The 27,800-nt window shown below is 42.5% G+C and overlaps 2 protein-coding genes across 2 annotated transcripts in view; both read right to left on the reverse strand.

Moving 5' to 3' along the window:
• The window catches only part of cpz (carboxypeptidase Z), a 55,678-nt gene extending 40,267 nt beyond the window's left edge, over window positions 1-15,411 (reverse strand). Inside the window, exons 1-2 of the mRNA XM_041199599.1 lie at window positions 15,012-15,411; window positions 13,906-14,080 (exon numbers count right to left, since the gene is read on the reverse strand). Of these exons, the coding sequence (XP_041055533.1) occupies window positions 13,906-13,993 (88 nt within the window). The 5' untranslated portion in view covers window positions 13,994-14,080; window positions 15,012-15,411. The remainder of the gene's footprint in view (window positions 1-13,905; window positions 14,081-15,011) is intronic.
• Window positions 15,056-26,067, reverse strand: LOC121284268 (G-protein coupled receptor 26-like). Its single transcript, XM_041199611.1, has 3 exons — window positions 25,400-26,067; window positions 24,212-24,325; window positions 15,056-15,290 (listed from the first exon to the last, which is right to left on the reverse strand). Exons 1-3 carry the CDS (start codon window positions 26,065-26,067, stop codon window positions 15,056-15,058), a joined length of 1,017 nt encoding a protein of 338 aa, XP_041055545.1.
• Window positions 26,068-27,800: the final 1,733 nt, after the last annotated feature.

Below are 27,800 nucleotides of genomic sequence, written 5' to 3' on the forward strand. Positions count from 1 at the left end.
CAGTTTCAATTAGCCGCTGACCTACAAGGCATCATGGGATTGTAGCCTTTGGATTTAGTGATTGCTCACTTGGGTCTGTCCAAATCAATCATTATAACCAGACCGCACCATACGGAACAGCAGAAATAAGGTGCTAGTGAGTGAACAAATATGATGATATTTCGGACCCCTGAGATTCTCTTACAGACCCCTTAGTGTGCAAGGTTTCCATTATAAAAACTTAAGGTACTATCTGATATGTCACTGATGGGGAAAAATACACAATGATTGCCTCGGAGACACAGAAGGTCTTGCCTCTGAAGAAGACCAAATGGTTGCAAGCAAGAACACAGGAAATAGGCGCAAGAGTAGACTATACTTGAGCGATTCAATTCATGGCTGATCTTCTGCCTCACCTCAACTTGCCCGCCCACTCCCCAGATCCTTGTGTTCTGTAGATGAGACTACATTGGTGACCCTCCAATGACATTATTTGGGAAAGGCATGTATATGTTTGACTTTAATTATTATCAATGATGGTACTATTTTACATTTAGAAAGAGCCTTTCCTTATAAAATTGGCAAGAAGCCAACGAAAGCAATTTGATATTATTTTCTTGTATTGTAAGCATGGTTTGCATTAATTTCCAAAGTCATTCTGCTAGGGTTCCTTCCACGTAACAATTGCCGCTAATGTATTTTCTATGTTATTCAATGGGTAATTGTAATGGTCCCGCAATTCCCACTTGAAGTCAACAGACCTTTGGCTGGTCCGTCAAATTTTCTGTCCACAGGTGGAACTGGAAAATGCTGGCCAGTAATTCTCTTTTACCAATTGTTTGGCTGGGATGTACGAAGGAGACAGGTAATGTAGGGAATTATTTTTCTTATACTTTATATCATATGTGCTCTATTTCCTTTCATCCATATGTAATAAAAAATCTCCAACCTTTCAACAAATTGCCGAATAGTCAGGCCTGACACCCAAAATACTTACCATTTTAGGGCTTCCTTGTCTCATCTTGGACTGTTTTAATAACGCTGGCTATGGAATGACAATAGAGAAACCCAGAAAGTGTCATTTGGTATCAGCCTGGTTGCTGTTCCAGGGGTACTCAAGCTAGGGAAAGCATTAACTGAACTCGCAATATAGACCTATACCAACTCATTTGCTGTCACCTTGCAGAAATGTGGCAGTTGTTAAAGCAGCTCAGGTTGTTTCCAAAGCCACAAGGAGGATTGAAGAAACAGATTATTGATCTGTTGTTCCCAGTCTGAGGTGCAGTATTTATCACATGTGACAGTGCTTAGTAGATCTATTGATTAAGAAATAGTGCCAGATAAAAGAATGCAGCTAAGTAATTCCTTGAAAGAGAGGAACCTATTGCTTGTCATTCACTTCAATCTTCAATATTAACAACACTAATAAATTATTTTTTCAGAAAACATGAACTAATTGTTCAGCATTAATCCATGTTCACATTTCATACTCCTCATTTGGAATTTAAAATGTGCTACCATTAAAAACAATAAATGATCTATTTCATATAACATTGAAAAACAACCCACTCCTCTTAATTCAAAGCTACTAATTCAAATGATCAGACCTTTCAGATTTTTGTTTTAAATTCACAATTTGTTCTATTGAAATAATTTGATAATTCTTAATTTTATGTGCAAAATAGGACTTTGAATCATCAGGAGTAGGTTATCGTAACAGTGAACTAATTCATGTTACTATCACCATATGCTTTATGTCAGTGGTGAATTAGGATTGCTGCTCTGTGTTTGAGGAGCAGAAAATATGGTGTGAAAAACTCAACTTACTATTACCAAATCATGTATTAATTTTTTTTTTTGCTACCAGCCCAAGGTGTTGAACGAATGATAAAGTAATGTGTTCAGCAGCAGTTTAATGGACTGACACTGGGGAATCGATCCCTTCACAGTAGGGGAGCTGGCAGCAGGCCCAGAACCCGCTCAATGCAGCAGGGGATTTTGCCATGGCTCTTGAACTCAGCTACAGTATTAGCACCAACCTCCAAGTTTCCAAGCCAAATACAGATGACCTGTTCGTGTCAATGGAAGGATTTCTATTTAATGGACGCCAGGCAGGGGAGGTTGCCCTCCAATAATAGCCACCCTGACTGCTGCAGAGGGTGAAGCCTTGGAGATTGGCAGGTTGGCAGAGTCCATGGACATAGACAACAGAGAGATGAGGGATACCCGCATACTTGGTGACAGGATTAATATCATACTGCAACTTAGCAACATAACAGTCACTCATGTTGAATTGCTGTCACCATTTAAAGAAATGCCAAGATCTGCTGATTCTAGGTTTGAACCCTCTCCCCATGTCAGTTTTAATTCGTGTCTTTCATTTCCGACAGGTCCTTTGGTTGATGGTAAAACTGGGCTGGGAGGAGGTGAGGTGTCCCCAGATAAGTGTGAGTGCTCTGAGGGTAGCACCGTCACACAACTAATGCCCACCTTCCACCAGTGCAGATATACAAACCTCCATGGGGAGTCCAATAGATGCAGTATGTTATCTTATGGCAGTGAGGTGTGCATCATATGTGAGCAGGAGCAGATGCTACGGACAGAGACAGCAGTAGAAAGTTCCCATTGGAGGTCACAGGACTAGCTCTGCTCAGCTGGACACAGGTGCTGAGCCTTGGGGGTTATCCACGAGGACAACTATTCTATAACAGCAAGGAAATGTATGAGGATCGGTCAGCATTTCCAGAGGCACAGCCTTCTATAGAGATTGGAGAGATCTGTCTTTACCATGAGTTCCATGATGTCTCAGGCATTTGTCCGCATGCCCACCACCTGCATGGAGAATCAGATGCGGCAGGCAACTGAGTGCGTGCTGGTCCAGACTAATAGCCATCACACCGAGTCTGCCATTTTGAACGAGACAGAGGAAAATCTCGCCTTGGCCATTCAACACCTCACTGAAGGGCAGCAAAGCATTCTCCAACTGTTGGAAGATTGGCAAAGGACACATGGAAGTGGGGACTCTTCTCAAGGTGCTCCCACTTCTTATCTCTTGCCCCCTCACCGTCAGACAGAGGTCCATATGTTGCCTCCTGTCCTGTTGACCGAGTCTGCCCCTGGACAGATGCATACCGAGCAGTCTTTGGTGGGGTCCTCACAGACTCCAAAACTCAGAGGATGGGCACCAAGGGCATCTCAGCTGTCAGAGCAAGGAATGAGCAATTTGCCTCGAGTTCTGTGGCAGCCACAATGGTTATACTGCATGGAAGTAAAGTAGAAGAGGAAGACTTTATAGTTGCACAAAGGGATTCAATTAGATGTGCATAACAATGCTAATGTTGTTATTTATACAGAAATATTACTCATCAAGCACTCCATTTGCACTCTCCATTGTCCTGCCTTCTCTATCGTTGCCTCCTGAATTCCAAACGGCCATTAACCTTCAGATAAAGATATGACTAGTTTGGACAATGAGTAGATTGTGTAAATGTGATGGAGGGATTTTTGACTGTGCAAATTATTTGTATTGGCGGGGGTGAGTAGTCAGTGGGTTTAGCGCTGTTGTGCCAGATTGCTTCACGTACTCAGGTTATCTGAACGATGAATCTATCCCGGGCTTATCTGGCAGCTAGGTGAGCATCTGCAGGCACTTGGACCACATCAGATCAGAAGATGCCAAGCAGTCTGTGCCTCCCTCATCCTGTAGCTTCAGTCCTTTCTACAGCACAATGTTGTGCAAAGCACAGTAGATCACTGCTATTCGCAACAGCCTCACTGGTTCATACTGAAAGGTACTCCTTGATCTGTCCAGGCACCAGAATTGCTTCAGCACCTGATGCTTGCTCAATGGCCATCCATCAGTTCATGTGTCTCCTGTTACACCTTTCCTGTGCATCAGTGGTAGAGTTCTTTACAGGAGTCATCAGCCAAGTCCCCAGAGGTTAGCCTTTGTCTCCAAGGAGCCATCTGATTATGCTGTGTAGAGTTTGAAAACCTGTGGGAGTTGTGAATGTTGCCGAATGAAGGAATCATAGTAGCACCCAAGATATCTTGCACATGGAACGTTGCACTGGTCACATACCAGCTGTGATGAACAATGTATAATTTTTAAGTTGAATGTTTATATGTGTGTATTTTTTGGTTAAGGAAGGTGGAGTGGTTTCAGTTTTATATAGTTGGTATATGAGCTTTAGTGCCCAGAAGTCTGGATGGACCTGTGGCTGAAAAGTCAGTATTTTGAGTTTGTTTATTTTTAAATGAGGTTTTTAAACCCCTGAAGTTAAAGAGTTGGGTTAAAAAAGGGACTGGAAGTTTAGTGATTTGGAGGAAAAAAATAAAGTAGAAAAAAACTGCTGCTGCTTTGCGACAGTGGTCAAGTGACACAGAGGCACAGAGAAAGACAGGGAAGAGCTCAGTCAGTGTGTGTCGGAGAGTGAAGACAGGATTTTCAGCTCTCTGAAAAGCTCTCTACAAGGCTACTGGGAAACTGAGTTTAGGGAACTTGCGTGTTTGCTCTGTAGTTGAAGCAATGATGAGTTTAGAGTACAGTCCTTGGCGAGAGATATGAGTTGGGTAAGAAGCATCAAGAATTCACTGGAAGAAAACCATTTGCACCTGTGCCAGTCCCAAGCAAGGAGCCTTTGTATTAAGCTAGTGGTAACTCTTCACTGTTTTGTGTGTCTGTAAAGATATTGCTGTGTAAAGGAACATAGGCGAAATTGAATCATCTTCTTGTGTTTGTATTGAGATGATCTTTCCAACCTTTATCTCTGGTGTAATATAGTTCATTTTTCATCAATATTTTATTCTTTGTGTTAAAAGTTCATCAGACTCCTGTGAATTTGTTCAATAGCTTTCCTCTATTGTTTCTAAAAAAAAGTTAGAATCTATTAAATCAGAATTCACTCTGTGATTTGACTTGCCCAGTATTAACATCAGTTGGGATCATAACACAGCTAAATATTGATGGAATGAAATCCCGTCTGATTGACAGCTGGATGTTCAGAGGGTGCCTTGACTATCACTTGTGTTCAGTCAATGAGTCCCTGTACACTGTTGGTACAGCCACTACAGCCAATCTGTGAGGCCTCTGTATCTGATAATGTGAAAATAAACAGAAGTAGTAGCCTTGGCAAACATGGCATCAGTCACCTGTGAGATACACTTGTTGGCAGCAGATTATGAGATCCTGCAGTTGTCACTAGCAGATCCTTGGAAGGAGCTGGAGGTGAAGAAATTCATGGCTGTGCTGACCTTGACAGTGTGGCAATGTATGTATACCTGGCCCTCTTGAAATAAGGTTTGTTTCAGGATGGTGTAGATATCAGATGCTGCAAAGGTCTGAACCTCCTGAGGCACTGTTGGTCCATCATGTCGAGGAAACTGATCTTCCACCTGTAGGTCTTGTGCTAGGGGTATCAGCTCCTTCAACTTGGATCTCAGTGTCCATCCCCTCAGTCCTGTGACATTGCTTTTGCTGGTGCTGATGTGTTAGTGTGGCTGCTGCTCCTGTTCCTCACCAGAGGACCAGGGTGGAGCTGCATAAGCAGCTCCCATCTGCAGTGAAGGCTGACAGTAGGGAAACACCTCTAACCTGCCTTTGTAGCTGCAGTATTTATATGGCTGGTCCAGTTCAGTCTCTGGTCAATACTAACCCCAGGATGATGATAGTGGGGGATTCAGTGATGGTAATGCCATTGAATGTCAAGGGCTGATGCTTACATTCTCTCTTGTTGGAGATGGTCATTTCCTGGCACTTGTGTGGTGTGAATGTTACTTGCCACTTGTCAGCCCAAGCCAGGATATTGTCCAGGTCTTGCTGAATTTGGGCATGGACTGCTTCAGTATCTGAGGAGTCACGAATGATGCTGAAAATTGTGCAATTATCAGTTAATAACCACACTTCTGACTTTATGATGGAAGGAAGGTCATTGACGAAGCAGCTGAAGATGGTTGTGCTTAGGACACTACCCTGAGGAACTCCTGCAGTGATGTCCTGGAGCTGAGATGATTGACCTCCAACAACTATAACCATCTTCCTTTGTGCTAGGCATGATTCCAACCAGTGGAGAGTTTCCCCCCGATTCCTATTGATTCCAGTTTTGCTAGGGGTCCTTGAAGCCACACTTGGTCAACTGCTGCCTTGATGTCAAGGGAAAGTCACTCTCACTCACAGCTTGAGCTCAGCTCTTTTGTCCATGTTTGGACCAAAGCCTTAATGAGAGCAGGAGCTGAGTGACCCTGGCGGAACCCAAACTGAGTGTCAGTGAGCAGGTTATTGTGAAGTAAGTGTCGCGAGATAGCATTGTTGATGACCCCTTCCATTACTTTTATTGATGATCGAGAGTAGGCTGATGGGATGGTAATTGATTGGCCGGGTTGGATTTGTCCTGCTTTTTGTGTACAGGACATACCTGGACAATTTTCCACATTGCTGGGTAGATGCCAGTGTGGTAGCTGTACTGGAACAGCAATGGCTAGGGGCGCATCAGGTTCTGGAGCATAAGTCTTCATGACTATTACTGGGATATTGTCAGGGCCATATCCTTTGCAGTATCCAGTGCTTTCAGCTGTTTCTTGATATCACGTGGAGTGAATCGAATTGGCTGAAGACTGACATCTGCGATGCTGGGGACCTCTGGAGGAGACCAAGATGGATCATCCATTTGGCACTTCTGGCTGAAGATGGCTGCAAATGCTTCAGCCATGTCTTTAGCATTGATATGCTGGGATCCTCCATCACTGAGAATGGGGATATTTGTGGAGCATCCTCCTCCAATGAGTTGTTTAATTATTCACCACCAATCATGACTGGATGTAGCAAGATTGCAGAGCTCTAACCTACCCATGACCTCCTATTTTGCTCCACTTGCTCCAACCCCTTTCTTCAACAGCATGAAACCCATCACATTTCTACCTCTCTTCAGCTCTGAGGAAGAGTCATACAGACAGGAAACGTTTATTGTTTCTCTCTCCACAGATGCTGCCAGAGCTGCTGAGCTTTTTCAGCATTTCCTGTTTTTATTTCATATTTCCAGTATCTGCAGTATTTTACTTTTATTTTAGATCTGATCTGTAAGTTGTTGGATTTCTTAGCTTTCTCTATCAGATGCTGCTTATGCTGTTTGACCTGCCAGTAGTCCTGTGTTGTAGCTTCACCAGGTTGACACCTCATTTATGGATGTGCCTGGTGGTGCTCCTGCCATGTTCACCTGCCCCCTTCATTGAACCAGGTTGTTTCCCAGGGTAATGGTAGAGGTGGGGATATGCTGGGCCATGAGGTTACAGATTGTGTTTGAGTACAATTCTGCTGCTGCTAATGCCTCGCAATGCCTCCTGGATGCCCAGTCTTGAGTTGCTAGATCTGTTTGAAATCTATCCCACTTAGCATGGTGGTAGTGCCACACAATACGATGGAGGGCATCCTCAGAGTGAAGACAGGTCTTTATCTCCACGAGGACTTTTCGGTAGTTACTGCTACCAATACAGTCATGGACAGATGCATGTGCAACAGGTAGATTTATGAATACAAGGTCATATAGGTTTTTCCCTCTTGTTGGTTCCCTCACCACTTCCTGAAGACCCAGCCTAGCAGCTATGAACTTTAAGACTTAGCAGCTCCGTCAATAGTGGTACTACTGAGCTGCTCTTGGTGATGAACATTGAGGTCCCTACCCAGAGTACATTCTGCGCCCTTGCCACCCTCAGTGCTTCCTCCAAGTGGTGTTAAACATGGAGAAGCACTGATTCATCAGCTGAGGTGGTGGTGGAGGGGGGAAGGGGTGCGGAAGGAGGGAGGCAGTAGGTGTAATAAGCAGGAGATTTCCTGGCCCATGTTTGACCTGATGCCATGAGACTTCATGGGGACCAGGGTCAATGTTGAGGACTCCCAGGGCAACTCCCTCCTGACTGTATACCTCTGTGCTGCCGTTTCTGGTAGGTTTGTCCTGCCGGTGGGACAGGATATACCCAGGGATGGTGATGGTGGTGTCTAGGATGTTGCCTGTAAGGAATGACTATGACTATGAGTATGATTATATTAGGATGTTGCTTGACTAGTTTGGGGAACAGATCTCCCAATTTTGGCACAAGCCCTCAGATGTTATTAAGGAGGACTTTGCAGGGTCAGTGGGGCTGAGTTTTCTGTTGTCTGTTCCCCATTCCTGTGTGTCACTTATCAGACTGTACACTCACTGCCCCCCCACCCCCCCATTCTTGTGCGTCACTTATCAGGCTGTACACTCACTATTTCCCATTCCTGTGTGTCACTTATCAGACTGTACACTCACAGATCCCCGTTCCTGTGTGTCATTTATCAGACTGTACATCCAATGTACTCTATTCTTCTGTGTCAGTTATCAGACTGTACACTCTCTGTCCTCCATTCCTGTGTGTCACTTATCAGACTGAGCTCACACTTTTCCCCATTCCCTGTGTGTCACTTATCAGACTGTATATACAAGAGTTCATTATTCCTGCGTGTCATTATCAGACTGTATGTACACTGTTCCCCATTCCTGTGTGTCAGTTATCAGACTGTACATACACTGTTCCCCATTCCTGTCTGTCAGTTACCAGACTGTGCACACACTGTTCTCCATTCCTGTGTGTCACATATGAGACTGTGCACACACCATTCCCGATTCCCTGTGTTTCACTTATCAGACTGTGCACCCACTGTTCCCCATTCCTCTGTGTGTTACTTATCAGGCTATACACACACTGTTCCCCCTTTCTGTGTGTCAGTTATCAGACTGTATAAATACTGTTCCCATTCCTGTGTGTCACATATCAGACTGTATGCACACTGTTCCCTGTTTCTGTGTGTCACTTGTCATACTGTACACACACTGCACCCCATTCCTGTGTATCAGTTATTTGCTGTTATCACACTGTTCCACGTTCCTATGTGCCATTTATCAGACTGAACACACACTGTTCCACATTCCAGTATGTCAGTTATCAGATTGTGCACACACTATTAATCATTCCTGTTTGTCAGTTACCAGACTATACAACCACTGTTCCCCATTCCTGTGCATCACTTATCAGACTGTAACTCGCTGCCCCCCATTCCTGTGTATCACTTATCAGGCTGTATGCTCACTGTTTCCCATTACTGTGTGTTACTTATCAGACTGTATACACACTGTTCCCATTCCTGTCTGTCAGTTACCAGGCTGTGCACACACTGTTCCCCATTCCTGTGTGTCACTTATTAGACTGTATACACACTGTTCCCCATTCCTGTCTGTCAGTTACCAGGCTGTGCACACACTGTTCCCCATTCCTCTGTGTGTTACTTATCAGGCTATATACACACTGTTCCCCATTCCTGTGTGTCAGTTAATAGACTGTACAAAGACTGTTCCCCATCTCTGTGTGTCAGTTTACCAGACTGTGCACACACTGTTCCCCATTCCTGTGTGTCACATATCAGACTGTATACGCACTGTTCCCTGTTCCTGCATGTCACTTGTCATACTGTACATACACTGCACCATATTCCTGTGTATCAGTTATTAGATGTAGTCACACTATTCCACGTCCCTGTGTGCCATTTATCAGACTGAACACACATTGTTCCACATTCCAGTGTGTCATTTATCAGATTGTGCATACACTATTCACCATTCCTGTTTGTCAGTTACCAGACTGTACATCCACTGTTCCCAATTCTTGTGTGTCACTTATCAGACTGCACACACACTGTTCCCCATCCCTCTGTGCAACTTATCAGACTGTACACACATTGTTTCCCATTCCTCTGTGTGTTACTTTTCAGGGTATACACACACTGCTCCCCATTCCTGTGTGTCAGTTATCAGGCTGTACAAACACTGTTCCCTATTCCTACGTGTCACCTATCAGGCTGTATACATATTGTTCACCATTCCCGTGTGTCAGTTATCAGACTATACAGACACTGTCCCCCATTCATGTGTGTCACTTGTCAGAATGTACACTCACTGTCCCCCATTCATATGTGTCACTTATCAAACTGTACACACACTGTTCCCTGTTCCTGTGTGTCAGTTATCAAACTGTAATCCACCGCTCCCCATTCCTCTGTATCAGCTATCAGACTGTACACACACTGCTCCCCATTCTTGTGTGTCACTTATTAGACTGTACACACACTGTTCTCCATATCTGTTCATCACCTGTGCTGGTTATTAAATTTTGCCAGGCATAGTTGTGTGGTATCAGATAGTTTATACAACTCTTTCCCGAGTGTCCATCTTCCCTGACTGTACTGACACATCACAGTACAGCAGTTTGAAACTGCGGTAATGAGGGCAACTTCCAGTCTGTTCAACTTCTGTCTCACTGGAAGTGTTTCCCCTGACTTGGCCCCCCTGGCCCACAATGTACTGCTCCTTCCTGCCTGGAGTAAAGTGATGTGGAGGAGCCTGCATGAAGTGCCCTGGCCTGGTAAGTTTGTTTTTAAAATACTCAATTCGTACAAATTTCAAGCTTTGGTCTGGATGAAATACCATGTTGTCAGAAACTTAATCTGCAGGTTAGGTAAAGCCAGCCGAACTGAAACCAGTAAAACTGCTCTTATACTGGTCTGAACTGGTTTTGTATTCCCCAAAATGGAACTTTAGAAAAGCTGTTATTTTGACTGCTTTGAAGTGGTCTGAACTGATTTTTCCTCCCATGGATAATTGTGATTAGCCTCGGTTGTCCCAGGACCACAACAGCTGCAGATATGAGACCTCCTTCAGAGAGATCCAGACCCGCCTGCTTCCGAACATGCCCTGGTTGGGCAGTGTGGATGTTATTTTTAAAAATATTTTGGGGAATAATATGTTATTCCGTAAAGAAGGCTGGGTGTCTGTGTATGTGTGTGATTTAATTAAGCTGGGCTAGAGATTGATAGGAGTCAGATTGTCTGGGGGGGGGGGGGGGGGGGGGTGGGGGGTTGGAAACACTAAAAGGTTACGAGTTTAAGTTTGAAGTCCAAGTAAATAGGTTAGATCTAACATTTGCATTTTTAGATACATTGAGAGTTTGTAAGAATATCAAAGGGAAGTCAGAGGTAGCAAGAAACATGTTTATATCTTTCAAGGGTTCCAAAGGCAAACAGCACTGGGGATATTACCTTTTATTGACCTGAAAGCAAAGACAAGGTGGAAATATGAGAGCTCTTTTATTTGGAAGGGTTTGAGTTTCAAAGAGGTATGAGAATCATGGAACTGAGATGAAAGAGGGAAGAAGCATATTTTAGAGTTGCTGTTGAGCTGGAGTTATAGAGATAGGTGCAAATAGCTGGAGCTGTTTGAGCTGTTCAGCTGGAGCCCTGGGCTGGGAGAGGATGCAATTTTAATCACCCATCCAGTCAAGCCAGAAAAGTCTTGGGCTGCAGCAAGCAATTTCAATCTGAAATGGTTTCCACCTCAGAGTGGAAAAGGATAAAGGTCATGTGGTGTGCCTTTATTGCAACTACAGCAGTTTGCCTTGTGTAATATTACTGGATTTCATAGTAAACATTTATAAGGGAATGTTGCCTGTGAGTTTGACCAAGTGGAGAGTTTTGGGGGGGATGTTTTGTAAGACAAACCTTAATTGTGTAACTGTAATCTTGTGTGCTTAAGTTTTCTTTTTTATCAATGAAACTTTTACTTTTAATTTTTAAAATCCCAAAAGTGTTACTGGACCTCTTACTGCTAACATCGGTACATTGTCTTCTCATTTTCAGAATAAAACAAAAGGGTATGGCCTGTAAACCAAGTATCTCACTGGGATTTGGTTCATCCAGCAATTAACACAGGCCACGGTCACAGCAGACAGAATCTTCCCCAACCAGCTGGGGCAGGTTTAAAGGCAGGAAATTCAGATACCCTGGCAAGTGGGTCAGCAGTCCGACGTGTTCTTGCCTCAGGGTGATCTTCCCAGCACAGGTCTCCCAACCAGCAGCAGCAGGTAGCCAATTTGAAGAATCAACTGCCCTTTTGGGGGCTGTTTGTGGATGATGCCAAACCCACAGATGTCAGTGGGTGAACAGCATTGATCAGCAGGCCACAGCTATAGCCGCCGTCCATCCTTTGGCGAGGTTTCCACTTAACAGCCTGGCAGCTGCGGCCAGGGTTTAGTTTTTTTTAAATGAAACCCCTTCAGGGGACATCTCAAAATGGTGGCGCCCTTGTAGCCCACATCCTGCAGCAGAAGCGCCTGCCTCTGCTGGTGGGACTGCCATCCTCCCCAAGGTTGCAGAACCTCTGACTGAACTTACAGCATCAGGAACCCACCCAACCAGTGCGGGAACCACGGAAGTGGCTGAGGCCCTCAATTATTTTTAAAGCGGATAAAATTCCGGCCCATTAAATACGGAGGAGAGTGGGGAATTTGGATTTTCCACACACCACCATTGGAGGGGGGGGGGGGGTTAACGCCTGGCTAGCACCCGAATTCCACCTCTCCTTGGCAAGGAAAAATCCACCCCCTCTCTCCCACAAATGCTGCCAGACATGCAGAGTATTTCCAGCATTTTCCTTCTTTAATTTCAGATTTCCAGCAGTCGACATTGTTTATTTTTTTTGCGGTAACTGAAACAATTCTGGGTTCAGTCCGAACATTTTTACATTTTACCCTACGGGCACTAGGCGGCAGCAGAGACTACGTCAGCTTTTGTTCAATCCTGAACAAATCACCACGGGGTAAAACTAGCAAAAGGCAAAGCTGTTAACCAAGGATGAGAGTTTTTCGAACTAAAGTCTCTGGAGACCCAAAGCAGAACCCAAGTGATTGATTTTGATTTGGAAAAGAATGCGCCGAAGTGATATCTGCTCATTTCGTTTTAGCTTCAAGCTTTATAAATGCGCTCGGTGCTCGGGACAGAGCAGGAACAGGGATCCGGTATCAGTATTTACAGACATCCAGAATGTGATGTACCTTTAGTTTGTACGAAAGTTTTTCAGAAATTACATTCCCTGAGCTGTTTCTATCATGGTTTATTCCACCTTCACACTCAAAAATATTCTCGAAATGAAGCCATAATGGATATAATGTCGTGAGTTCAGCCATTCTCATTCGATTTGAACCCAACTCCTTTGTAAATTCTGAGGGCAATCTCAAATTGCCAATATTTGAGATTGACTGGGAGAGACCGTTTTCTCGATGACTTCACGACCGATTTCTCCAGCAGCCTGTGAGCATCTGGTAAATGCGAGCATTGGGTGTTGCGGGGCGGGTGGGGGTATCCCTGTTGTACGTGCCCCAGATGTGACTGGAATTGTGCCTGCCAGATGTGGGTGCCGATATAACAGCGAATATAGCGTTTGCTGTCGCGGTAACCTCAGCGACACGCTGGTTCCTGGCATTAGGGCAGATTCCCTAACTAACCCAGACAGTATGCGCTTTAAAAGTGACAAATTGTGTGTGTGGCCGGGATAGGGGAGGCTGCAAAGTTAAAGTGAAAGGTTTCTTAAAGTTTTTCCAAAGTGCGATAACGGCATTTCCAAATCGCCACGATGGCACAAGCAATACATCATTTGGGTCATCTTGAAGATTTATATACAAACTCTTTGGATTAACCTTATCCTTCAAGAGCAAAAAGTTACACGTCTCATAACGAATCTCCAGACCGAACGTTCCAGCTTTGGCAATTGCACATTTTTATATAATGCATAATTCCCCCAGAGATCAGTACATATGTTTCCCATACAGTGCTGTCTGACTGATGGAGACAGCCCTCGTCTGAGATCACAGGCCACAGTATCACAGCACAGGGCATAGCGAACAATTCTTTTAAAAACAGCGAGAGGTGAGAGTCAAAACGTAAACTGGTGTTTTACAAATAGCTCAGTGTTAAAGCTGTGACTGGAGTAACAGGGTACAGTGAAGCACGCTCGGTGGTTAGTTCAGTAAGTCCCGGAATGCGGCCTTAATGGAGACATGCACACAGTTATTACTCGTTCTTACCTAGTGCTTCATCAGCGGGTTCACACCGTGGAGCGCAATGCACCATTGTCACAAGAAGGACAGGCAGAGCAAACGTGACCGGGTTCATTTCGCTCCGTTTGTCTGCACTGCTCTCTGATAAATGGCACTAGACGTCAGCCTTGAATTATATGTGTGCAACCTTGCGAAGTGGTATCTGAAAGGCAATGTGCATGTTTTATAAGAAATACGGCGGAATATCATATTACCGTATTGCCACGTGGAGGTACAATTGCAATTGTGAAATTACGAGAGAGCGAAGGACCAAGTTAGCCTCGATGAGAAACTGGCTATTCGTCATGGGCTGTCACACAGAGAAAGTTCTTAAACCATTGAATGAAATGTAGAAAGTGTTAAACTTCGGTAGCAGCTATAATCTTTGCCGCATGTCGCAATTACTTCGTTTTTGTAATGATTTCTTCAAACGACAGACTCGTGTTTAAGTAAAATTCCTATGGACACAGCAAGTGGTCTCATGAAACGTTTATTGTTGCTTCATTATCTGTCGCGAAGCTCACATCGAATGTAAACACCGTAAACAAGTTCAGTATTAATCTCACAGCGAGTTCCGCCGCCCTGAAATCTAGTCTAAATCAAGGACTTGGAGAGTACACTGTGGACACCGTTCAACTCAAATGTTTAATGGAGTTGCATGGATCTTTAACAACGTTCCATTTTCCTTTATTTATTTTTAGTTGTTGTTTTAAACTGGATCATGAATGCTTTAACTTTTGGCACAGGATTTAGGTTAATGAATAACATCTTACTCTTCAAGAAGTGTATTCATTCTGTAACTGCTCTATAGAAAGCCTAACGAAGTTTAAATGATACAATGCAAACAGATAGTCTCGACTGACAACTCCTTCCTATATATAAATACTCAAGCTGGATAATAATAATTTGCACAAAACTGCGAAAATACAAATATTTACGGAAAAAAGACGGAAACTCGGACTAGAATACATTCTTTCAATAAAATATGTAATATCATAAAAAGACATTTGCCTTTGGCTCTTATAGTTTCCTTCACAACATTGGAATGATCAAAAAGTGCATGTAGTCTCCCCACTGGCAGAATTTTCACTTACAGTTGGTGAAATTAAGGGATCACTTGGACGGCTAAAGGCGCCGCTCAGATTCTCTGCAGGCAGTAATCGTTCTCAGTATCCAAGGAGCTGTTGTGTCCAGAGGAAGGATACAAATCCTTTTTGAGTATCCGGTTGACTATGTTGACCAGGACTTTCTTGTACTGTTGACGCAGCAGCGAGTAGACAAAAGGATCCGAAGCAGCTTTGGAGTAGGCGAGGCACTTACTCAGAACTCCCCAGTAGTGGTTAATGGTGACAAAGGGAAGCAGTTCTATCAACCTGTGCGTCAGGGCAGAAAACCAGACGGACTTCATTAACGGTGTTGTAAAGGTCTGCAATTTATATTGCAATCAAATCACCAGCAGGAGTACCATCCCCTTCCTATTGCATAACTTAGCGCACAGAAAGAGGCCACTGGGTCTAGTTGGTCTATACCGGTGTGTATGTTCCCCGCCAGCTCCCTCCCACCCTACTCCATCTATCGGAATATCCCCATATAGTCTTCCTAGTTGGAGGGGCCACTGTTATCTTTCCTTCCCACACAAAACAATCCCTCCTCCCAATTAGTCGGTGCAATCATCCATTTGAATATTTTCAGCACCATCTGCTTCTGAAACACAAGAGGACACGAGATGGGAACAGAAGTAGACCGTATGCCCCATCCAGCCTGCTCCACCATTCAATACCATCATGGCTGATCTTGGGCTTCAACTCCATGATCCTGCCCAATCCCCATCTCCCTTAATTCCATGACAGACAAAAAATCTGTCTAAAACCAGCCTTAAATGTATTCAATGATGGGGATCCAGAACCCTCTGGGTTTGAGAATTCCAAAGCTTTACAGCCTTTTGAGTGAAGTAATTCCTCCTCAACTCAGTCCTAAATGATCTGCCCTTTATCCTGAGACTGTGCCCCCATGTTCTGGATTCCCCAACCAGTGGAAACAACCTCTCAGTGTCTATACTATCAAGCCCCTTCAGGATCTTGTACATTTCAATGAGATTGCCTCTCATTATTCGAAACTCCAGAGAAATATAAGCCCAATTTACTCCACCTCTCATCATAGGGCAAGCCCCTTATCCCAGGAAGCAATTTAGTGAACCTTCATTGTGCTTTCTCTAATGCAAGTATATCCTTAAATGTGGAGACCAAGCCTGCACACACTATTCCAAAACCCTGTGGAACTGTAGTAAGACTTATTTATTTTTGCAATCCAATCCCCTAGCAATAAAGGCCAACGTGCCATTTGCCTTCCTAATTGCTTCTTGACCCTGCATGCTAACTTTCTGCATTCCTGTAGGAGCACATCCAAACTTCTTTGAAACAACAACTTGGGATGTAAAACTTGCTTGCTATTTGATTGATTATAACCTGTAATGAAAATATTAATCTAGAAATGCATTTAGCATGCTGGGCCGGTCCTCAATTTTGAACTTAAGATTCACATCAGTTCCTCATGTTCCATTTGGAACTGCATGGCCCTCGTCAGCTTTGAAGCGAACTGCCTGGCTCTCTAACCCCTCCATGCATTTCACATTGCACACACTAGAATAGTGTACACTGGTTCATTTATTTACAGCTAGGAGTTGGTCAAGAGTTACCAGTTAAGGCACAGGGGGTTACTAAATGTCATCCCCCACACTGCAGCATGGATTTTTGTCTGCCATGTTTCTCATTCCTTCTTGGCCAAACTATCCTCCTGTTTGTCATGTGTCTTTTAGATTGAATCCACTCTCAACACAGGATTGGCTTTTCATAGTGTGTCCTGTCACACTATTCTCCAGCACTAATTTAGCAATATTGTTTGATTAAAACAACAGATGCATTCACTATGCTTGAAGAAAAACTGGAGTTATATCTCATCATTTTCACGATATCTGCACAGTGCACCAAAGGCAATATGGGTCTTTTTGTGTCTGAACAGCAATACGTGTTCAATGTTACTTGTAAGTAAGTTGAATGGACTACTACCTTTTCTATTGGTTTTGAGGCTGTTGATCCATATCGGTGTATTTATTACACACACATGTCAGCTGCAGTTTTCTTTGTTTCAATTGTGCTTCTGGTGTACTATTGGCATAAGCTCAAAACAATGGAAGATGCTGTTAACTTGAGAAAACTCTCCAGTTTCACTAAATCAATGCTGATTATCACTATGTGTAAGGACCCATTATGGTCATGTTGTTTTGAGGAACTGTGAAGCATTTATGCATTACACAAATGCTAAAACAAGGCCTAGCGTGTGTCATGAAGAGCTTAATGTCTATAATGTAATTGGAAATTATTTTTAAATTCAAATTGTAGTAAAGTCTGTGTCTATGTCTGTGTGTGGCTTAATTTGACTAAAGCCAGTTCACCTGGGTGCTTTGATGTATAATAATTTGAGATATTAATCAGATAAACATAAGGATAGAAGGTAAAGAGTACATTTGCATTTGTTAAATGAACCATTCAAAAAGATGGGTAAAATCTTGCACCTAGCTGGGAGAGACCAAGCAACATGCTTATATTACTAAAACAATTGGTGAAATGAATGGATTATTGTTAGGAGAGGTAACATTAAAAAACCTCGTAGTAATACAATGAAAAATTTACATTCAAAGCAAAAGCTAGATATAAACCGAGAGGGGATTTTGTGTGTGAGTCAGAGGCAGTTAACATCTAACCAGCCTGTAAGCCTACAACTGTCTGAAAAGGAAACAAATTGCAAGGGACCTCATTTTGAATTTGTAAAGTCAAATGTGCTTTGCCTGGTGTCTGTTTAGAGTCTATGGGTTACTGTTGCCTTGGTGAAGATTTACCTGGGAGTGATTAATTTGAGGATTTGTTTAAAAGTTATTATGGTAGTAATTTGTAGACATGTGTATGTGTTTGATTTCTTGTTAAATTAATATAAGTTTAATTTAGTTTTATATAAAAAAAACCTCATGAGGCTTGGTGGTCTTATTACTGAATTCAGAGCTGCACCTCAAACATACCAATTAAAATATAGGTTATGACAGTTGTTCAAGTTTCCCTTTGGGATTTGAACAACTCAGCCTTTACTAACTGCTGTGCCTTAACAAGTGTCATTAAGTTGTTCTGGAGTTTCAGTGCAATTCATCCAAATTCAGTCAAACCAATACAGAAGATCATGGAATTTCAAGCACAAATTCAATCCAGGCCACATCATGTGATCTTTGGAGCTGGTTTTGAAAATCATGGGACCAGAAGTTGACCCCACCCACACAACTGACCATGCCCCCCAGTCAAATTAGTTACTATTGTGAGTCTTCACTAATCACATTTAGTTCTTTGAGGCAGCCTATAAAATTGAACTTTTTTTTAGGTACAGGGGCACTAATAGGCACCTTTTGAAAGTTTTTAAATATTTAATTTATAAGGAACTGAATATGGTACACCAATGCACAATACAGAGTAAAATTTCAAAATTTGCTGATGATATCAAACTTGGAGGTGTGGCAAACAGTAATGCCAATCAATTGGATATAGATAGACTATTAGAATGTGCAATCAAGTGGCAGATGGAATTTATTACAGAAAAATACACAATGATGCATTTTGGCAGAAGGGATAGGGAGAGGCAATATAGATGAAATGGCATACAGTTCTAAAGAAGATGCAGAGATTGACAGACCTTGGGGTTCATTGTACATAGATCCTCGAAAGTGGCAGGATGTATTCAGAAATTAGTTAGCAGAGTATATGGAATCTTGGGCTTCAAAAATAGAAGTATTGACAAAAGCAGGGAAGGTGTGCTGAGCTTTTGTAAAGTTCTGGTTAGCCCACAACTAGAGTATGGTATCTAGTTCTGACCAGCACACTTTAGGAAGGATGTGAGGGTCCTAGTGAGGGTGCAGAGGAGATGTATTTACTAGAATGGATTTTTAGCTACAAGGTTTGGTTGGATGAGCTATGGTTGTTTTCTTTGGGGCAAAGGAGGTTGAGAGGAGATTTGAAAGAGGTGTACAAGATTATGACAGGTTTAGGTAAGGTAGACAAAGAAAAGCTAGTCCCATTAGTTGGTGGTACAGGGATTAAGTGATTTAAGGTTTTAGACAAGAGATGCAGGGGGGATTTGTGAGGAAGGACTATTTTACATAGCAAATTTTAATGACCTAGAATTCATGGCCTACAGGGGCTTGTGAAAGTGGAAATAATTAATTATTTCAAAAGGAAATGGGATTGGTCTTTTGAAAGAAATAAACTTGCAGGGTAAAAGGGATAGAGTGGGAAAATGGAACTGACTGGATTACTCTGCAGACAGCTGGCATGAAGTTGACAGGTTGAATGGCCTCCTTCTATTCTGTTATGACTCTATGACAATTGAACTGGTAAGTGGCTCTGCACAGTTTTCTAAAGTCACTTTCAGTGAGTTGAAATTAGGTTTGGTAGATGAGGCACTCTTGCTGAAAAATGTTAATTTTTCAGGCTCAATTTATTTTCAGCTGTACTAATAAAACAGCATCAGATTACCATGCTTAAAAGCATCACAAAATATTACTTAATGCAAGAAAAATAAAAAATAATCACATTCTAAAACATTGCTTGATTGTGCTAGTTCATGGAAGATTTGACATTTGCAGATGTTGAGTGGAAACTTGAGCAAAAGTTAATTTAGACAATTAGTGCAATTTTAAGTGCAATTTGTGTCTGGATTGTCAATTTCACCAAAGTGGAAACTATAGACTGGTCATTCCCTCTCCACAAATGTTGCCTGATCTGCCGTGTGTTTCTATATTTTGTGCTGGTTGTATTAATCGTCAGCTTCATTTTACCTCCTGAGAATCGCTGTCAGCCTGGCGAGACAAGGCCAGAAGCACCAAACGACAACAATATGGGCTAATGAATACTTCACACATTTTTAAATGGATTTAACAGATCCCACGGAATCAGCCAGTGAATCTCAAATCAAGCCATGGTGAAGCTGGCAGTCCTTATCCAACTCTTGTGATGGAATTTTTCAACAAAAAAATAACATCTTTAATGTTAATGGAATGTCCCAAGGTGTTTATCAAACAAAATCTGTCACGTTAGGAGATTTTAGGACAGATGATAAAAAGTCTGGTCAAAAAAATGGATTTTAAGGCTTGTTTTAAAGGAGGAAAGGGAGGTAGAGAAGTGCAAAGGCTTGGGGAGGAATGCCCAGAGTTTAGAGCCTTGCCAGCTGAAAGTATGGCCACCAATATTGTTGTGCTTAAGATAAGCAACATGCAAGAGGATTGATTTGGCAAGCACAGGCATCTTGGAGGGTTAAGGAGTTGGAGCAGGTTACAGAGCTACTAACAGGTGAAGCCATAGATAGATTTGAAAGCAAGGATGAAAATTTTAAAATCAAGACAGTGGTTAACAGGAAGCCTAAGCAGGTCAGCAAGCACAAGGGTGATAAGCAAACATGACTTGGCAGAAGTAAGGAAATGGGCAATAGAGATTTGGATGGCCACATATTTATGGTGGGTAGAGTGTGGGAGGCCAGTCAGGAGAGTGTTCGAATAGTCAGGGCTAGGAGGTAGCAAAGGCATGGGTGAATATTTCAGCAGCAGATGAGTTGAAGCAGGGACAGAGTTGGGCAATGTTATGGCAGTGAAGATAGGCTGTCTTTGTGATGGCATGGATATGTAGTCGGAAGCCATCCCAAGGTCAAAAGCTAACATTAAGATTCAGAGCAGTCCGATTCAGCCTCAAACAATGCCAGGGATAAAGGACGGAGTCAGTTGCTAGAGAAAAAAAAATGTCTTTTGGTGGGGGCCAAAGACAATGGTGTTGGTCTTCCCAATATTTAGTTAGAGGAAAGCTTTGCTCATCCAATAGTAGATGTTGGGCAAGCAGTCTGAGAATCTGGAGATAGTGATGGGGCCAAGAGAAGTGGTGCTGAGGTAAAGCTGGGCGTTATGGAAATTGACACTGTTTGAGTAATCCCACTGAGGGCAGCATGTTGATGAGAAATAGGAAGGGCCAAGGATAGATCTTGGGGGACACCACATGTAACGATGTGGAAGCGGCAAGATAAGCCATTGCAAGTGGCTTACTCTAGAAAACCTGAACTTTCCAAGGGAAAGGAATGAGAAGGTCTGGTTCCGACTTCAGTAATGAGGACTGCCCATGAGGTGGATAATGCATTGTTCGTAATCTTTTCTTTCAGACCAATGTTCTGCTCAGTACTAACAACTTAAAAGTGGCATCCAGCCTTGCCATTTTATTCTGATTAGGCACAGTCAAATGGCTCAACTGTTCCAATGGGAACAACTTTTTGTTGATTAACAAGAACTTTCAGCAACTTAATTAAAATGTGCAGATACATTTTCAATGAGCTTTTCTGAAAGTCCACATCCTGACTTGGAACTATATCACTGTTCCTTCACTGTCACTGGGTCAAAATCCTGGAGCTCCCTCTCTAACAGCATTGTGGATGTTCTTATACCACAAAGACTGCAGTGGTTTAAGAAGGCAGCTCACCACCACCTTCTCAAGGGCAACTAGGGATGGGCAATAAATGCTGGAGTAGCCAGTGGCACCCACATCCCATGAACAAATATATATAAAAATATTTGCATCAAGAATGGCATATTACGATCATTCCCACTTTATCAATCTAAAAGTTAAATAACCTGTCAAAATTCCAAGTTTCTCACACAAATAAAAAAATAATATATATTCCATAACTCGAGAGAATTGCTGTAACTTTGTTGTTTAAAGCCCAGCCTGTTATGATGCAGATTATAGTCAAACAGCATACTGCCTTGTAAAGATATAATTGCAATGATTATTGGGATTTCACTGTGATAAAAGAAATTTTCAGCCTTTTCAAATGTTTTTTCCAGCAGTAGACAATCCTACTGTATAACTTAAATAATGAATGTAATTGTGAGCCTTTCAAAGCTTAGATTTACCATTGCCTGACAAAATCAAAGTGAAACTTGCTTTCTGTTTTTTTGTGAATCAGTACTCATCCCTAATGCACACATTTGAATATAGGGATCTGATTAGCCTGTTACCATAACTTATCTCAGAGCGTAGCTATAGGCAGCTAATTAAACAAACTTCGATTTTATGTTTCTACAGCACAGTGTTCGAATAACTATCTAAGTTACTGTTCTGGTGTATCTTACTCAAAGATTATGTTTCCTAACTTGATTGGTCAAATATCAAGAGCAGAAGCTGAGATAAGTGCAAAGTACATTCTTATCAGTGTCTTGGACAACTTGCTGAATGGAGAATGCAATACTGATCTCAAGCTGCTGGGCTGTACCATCATTGCTCCACGTTGTGAAAACAATAAGATTCTGAAGCCTTGTCGATATGCTTGTGAGGCACTTAAAAGAGACTGTCAACATTCATTTGAACTGATTCAAATTGCATGGCCATATTTCATGGACTGTGATTGGTTTTTTGTCAGTGAAGAGGAGGGTTGTTATGACTCTATAGGAAAATACAGAGGTAGGTAACTAATTTTGTTTGAGATTGGACATTATGCTGTGAAACCTAGCTTGTATATTTTCAGTAAGAAGCTATAATTAACTGAAAGAGTATACTCTTCCTATCACACCGAATGAGGCTCTGTCCCCTATACAACACTTTACAAAGTTGATTCTGATGAAAAAGAGGTAGAAGTTTCACAGCAGCCAATGAGTCAATGGTCTTGTAGTGTTCAACACTGAGACATCAGGACCTCCAGAAAGAACAGAAAGAATCCATATTTAATCCCTGTCTGTCCTGATTTAGCTAATCTCTTCTAGCACCGTGGGGGTGGGGGGTGGGGGCGGCGGCCGGGGGTGGAGTGGGCGGTGACACTGTACTCAATCAAATCTCTGAACCAAGAGGTTAGAGAGGAACAGAAATAGCCAGCATTCCAGGTCTGCTCTATTATCCAGTGACTCAAGCTGCAAGTATCCATGGGCTCGCGTTTGTTTGTGATGCCCCGCATACCGCCCAGTCCAGCACATGCAGTCTGCACTGATCCTCCGCTTCCCTCCCCCATGTTATTGTAAACCTGTGACAGGGATTTCCGCTGTGCCCACACATCCATTTTGCATCAACTGAAGCTTTTTTTTTCTCGGGCGGGTGGATGAATCAACCTAGATTGCAGTTGACACTATCTGTTAAGAATGTTTTCTGGTACGCTCTTAGCCAGCGCGAGAAAAGACATGAGGCAAAGTTTGCGGTCCACGTTGCTATTGGCTGCGGACGCTGCTGGTGTGTAAAAGGCAAGACCGATGCATGCCACCTTTACGGGCTCTGGAAGGGATCTCTATGTGCATTCATTGACACCTTGCAACTAATTACCCTGGGCATGTATCATTCTAGGATGTAGCGTGAAACTTGCTGCTCTTAGATCCAGCTTGCAGTCAACTTGGATCTGTTTCCCCCTTTCCTACCACCCACTATGATAGGTGCCTTGTATCGCTGAAAATACCCATTTATACATTTCACCATTTGTACCCAGAACTAGAAATTAGATTATATTTACTGTGTAATCACAAGATGGCCACGTTGTCAGTCAGTAAAAGATGGGATGTGTCATGTAAACCTGTGTGGATCACATGACATCTTTTAAAGTTGTTCCTTGTGGCCCAAAAATGTTTACAGGAAAGTGGAGAAGTGCAAATGAGGCATACAAATAGCTACGCAGCAGGGTACTTGGTCTTGCAATGCAGTAGTGCAGTGTTTGCTTTGTGTTTCAGTGTTGTTACTGATATTGACACATCCTAAGGATGAGCACAGGAGGGCAATCGATTCGTATGGAGGCGCACTGCTAACTTTGACTTGTGACTTTGAGGGAGAGGCAGCGGGTTACAATGTACTGCTGTTTGTTTAACAGGACGGGCCTAAATGTAACCACCATTGGGTGAAAAACAACGATCATTCCCGTTAACTTGGATATGCTTCACTGGGTTGGACGTGTGTACGGGTTACGAATTACAGTACCAGAATTGCACAACCACTGTGACTAATCCTGTGGTTGTATTATTTCATTGTGCGTAAACAAACCCACGTCCGTCCTCCCCGAACTGGGAAGACAATTAATAATGCAAAGCAAGGGGCTGCTTTATGTTATAGCAGCTCTTTTACTAATACATCATTATTTTTGATTTTGCCAATTAAATTGTATTTCTTCTTATCCTTTCTTAATAAAGAAAATCTCAATTATTTGGAAAACTGTCGATAGCCAAGAGGGAGGAGCGTCAGAAGATTTTTTTTACCTGGTTATAATATATGGTGCAAAACAGACAAGAAACGACCCTATAAAAATGCTGATCTTCTTGGTTGCACGTTGTCTTCTACTTCTTTGCTCCGCGAGGCAACGCTGTTTCACACTGAAATGAGAGGAAAAGCAGCACTTAATTTCACTCAGTTACCAGGTATGTGGTGAGTTCCGAGGCACTTTGAACCATGAAAATAATCACTTGAGTAAATACTTCACCTTGCATGTTCAAAAAAATCCAATCAGCACGAAGAGATGCAAAAGACGAGAAATTTTAATCAAATGATTTCATGTCCAACTGTAACAGCGTTGTTGCCTTAATATAGCATGACTGTGTTTCTAAGCAAGTCGTATTGGTAGCTAGGACTGCTCACGGAACAATCCGGGCAACATTCTTAATCTTTTCTATTTTCTCTGTCACAATAGAAGCTAAATCATTTGCAAAACCAAATTGTTTTCAATTCTACAGCTCCATCTTCAAAACAATAGTTTGCTGTACTTTTTTTTTTGGGGGGGGGGGGGGAGGAAATGCTCTTCATAACAAAACTGCGATATCAAATATTGTCATAGCTATGACGGAAACAAACATACCTATATACTGCTATGAGAGCTTGTTATGGCACTCTGTATGTATAAACACATATAATAATGCCGATAATATAAAACTGGGTTTAAATCAGCAAACGTTGAAAGTTAATTTTCGGTTGGGAAAGATTATGGTGAGAACTTTATAGCCTCTTTGGTAGCGGGATACACTGTCTGGAAGATTGTTAGAGATGAAATAGTGACTTTCCAAAGGGAAATGAGTGTATTATTGAAAAGGAAACAAGATCCTGGGCTATAAGGAAAGTGCTGGGGATTTGGCTAATTAGATAACTCTTTCAAAGAGCCAGCACAGGGAAAATGAACCGAATGGCCTCCTTCAAGGAAGAACATTATATGATTATTTAACCTTATTTGATAACAAGGCGCAAGACAGAGTGGAATTGTTGCATATGATGGTTAGCCTCCCCTAGAACACATAGGTGTTTATGCTCACGTCAAACAATACACGTTTAGTTCACTTGAAATGCATTCTGCGGCACCCACACTGCATTGCATTGTCTTCAGTATTTATGGCGCCCACATCACAGGAAACCTGTTGCAACAGACTTTAAAAACAGTTTGAAAAGTCAGACGGTATTACCTGGGGTGGATATCCACCAGTAAAACCAAAGTCTGCATGGTAATAATGTCTATTCTTCTGCAATGAAAGCGTGCAACCTTCAGGACCTTCAGATATGTAAAGCATAATATTACGAGGGAAAGCATAAAGCTGGTGGCGTGAAAGACGATGGTGAACACTGTAAACTGTCTTCTCCCCACTTCTTCTTGCAGATGCAAAGTGCACGATGTGTATATATTATTGAAACCGACCCAGGTAAAGAAAATTGCGACCACGGGGAAACTGAGAGAATGGACCCAAGTGTAGCTCATCATAAGCACGGCGTCCTTGTACCTCATCTTACTGGCATAGCTTAAGGGGAACACCACGGCAATCCATTTGTCTATGCTTAATGCTGCCATGCTCAGCATAGTGTTCGTGGTGAGAAACGTTTCCAAAAACCCAACTGTTTGACAGATGCAATCGCCAAATGGTTGTTGTTTTTTGACAATCCCCAGCAATGTCGCTGGCATATTCAAAACAGTGATAAGCAGATTGCAGAAAGACAAGTTAACTATAAATATGCCCGGCACTTGCTTGCGGATGTCGGAGCTGTAGATGAAGCATATCAACACCAACAAGTTAGACAACAAGGAGACGATCAGCACCACAACGATGAACAGCACCAGTAGAACTTCTGCCAAGTCCATCTCTCAAAGGGTCGCTTTATAACAATGGGTCAGAGCCCATCTTTTTAGCTTGAGAAAGATTCAGTTGAAACATCAGCACCTTCTCTGGTGCCCATTTTTCTTCCTCTCCGCAATCGCACTCAACAGATGCTGAAGAAAGCGTTCCTGAATTGGAGCTGTCCAAAGTCCCGGACCCGATTGGAGGATGGAGAATTGAAGACTTTAAAAGGGACGGACGGTAACCCCAGTCCCTGCACTTCTCACCAGTGCAACCGGGCTCCTTTAACAACGACTTCAGCACTGCACAGCCGACCAGCTTCTCCTGCTCAAGCTTTAGCCCCCCTCCCTCCCGTCCCCACCCCTCAACCGCTCTTAACTGAGCCACCAGAGCGGTGATCGCTCCCCAAAATAGACAGCGGTTGTCACCTTCTCATCACCAGCTCCGTCCAACAATACCGCTCGAGTAATCCGCATAGGGACCCTCGGCACCAATGCACACATCAGACTGAATGGCATTGCAAAGAGACAGTGAGCGAGAGCTGCTTGTCACTTTCGAAAGTGCAAGGCATTCTCCTGAAGACACCAAGCTGCTCGCCAAGTCAGGCTGGCGCGTTGTGCCCTTTCTCCTTATTGGAGTTGTCTTATTTCCATGCCAGCTGTGACGTTTTGTAGCCTTAGCACCACCACCAAAGTACACGTAGACAGGGATATTATTCAACCATCAGTGATAAGGGTTTGAGCAAGGACAGGGCAGGCGCGGTAACCAGAATAATTCTGTTGGAGGGTGTGTTTTAGCTTGTTCGGCAAAAAAAAGTAAAATAACCCATTAAAGGGCAATCGAGCGACAGCAAATAATAAGTTTACAATGCCCACCTGTTTCCCTTGCCTTGTATGAGCTGCTTGGGGTGGTGAGCGGGGAATGAACGTTAAGCTGCCGAATGATTGTAAGCTGGCTCTGTTCTTCCAACTGTGTACTGATATGTGTGGTGTCACCTTATCGACTGTAACAAGCATGCTGCATTAAAACACTGCAAATTCAACCTGCTTCAGTGATAGGTCTAACAACGTCTAACAGCAGATACTCATACACGCATGAAAATATACTATTTTGTATTTCAACCCTTTCACACAGTATCAATGTGATTTGGACACAGTTGCACTGTGAGGGTACGGGAGTAACCATCTTGTTTCGGACCTCACAGTAGTTGATTATTCTGAAATGCATAGGAAGGTCATGTTAGAATGATTGGCTGCAACAGTTGATGTAAAATTCTAAAGGAGCCGTTTTATTGGGGCCAATGACCTTCTCCTTTTGCCAAGGTATTTACATCGTGGTGCACATTTCCAAATATATTGATTGCCTGAAGGAAATATTTTCAGCTTCATAACGGCGCCAGCAATTCAGACACAATTGAGCGAGATTAATGTATTGTTTACAAAGTGGAAAATATAATGCCGATTGAGTTAAATATTGAAGAAAACACGATTCAATTAAGTTTCAATTGAGAAAAAAAGATAAGAGCTTGCAAGTTTAATGAACATTGTAATAGATGCAGATATTAATAAAAATATCAAAGTGGGAAACAAAATTTTCGTTTTAGGAATAATTAATTCCAGTGAGGTTCTTGTGATTGATAATACCACTATTGCAGATGCGGTTTCCAAATTAACTTCATTTATAAAGGGCATTACCTAACATTTTCAAAATAGCTCACAATCTGTGAGATGTGAGCAATACATACATTTGAAGTAAT

Source organism: Carcharodon carcharias, chromosome 1 (genome assembly GCF_017639515.1).
Source record: "Carcharodon carcharias isolate sCarCar2 chromosome 1, sCarCar2.pri, whole genome shotgun sequence".
Classification (NCBI taxonomy): domain Eukaryota; kingdom Metazoa; phylum Chordata; class Chondrichthyes; order Lamniformes; family Lamnidae; genus Carcharodon; species Carcharodon carcharias.

Bases quoted from the DNA above. Each gene is read 5' to 3' on its own strand.
- LOC121284268 (XM_041199611.1), bottom strand. From the start codon at position 26,067: ATGGACTTGGCAGAAGTTCTACTGGTGCTGTTCATCGTTGTGGTGCTG. The intron at 24,326-25,399 runs GTAATACCGTCT...CTCTCATTTCAG, and splicing joins CTGGTGGATATCCACCCCAG to TGTGAAACAGCGTTGCCTCG. The intron at 15,291-24,211 runs GTAAAAAAAATC...CCTGACGCACAG, and splicing joins GCACCATATATTATAACCAG to GTTGATAGAACTGCTTCCCT.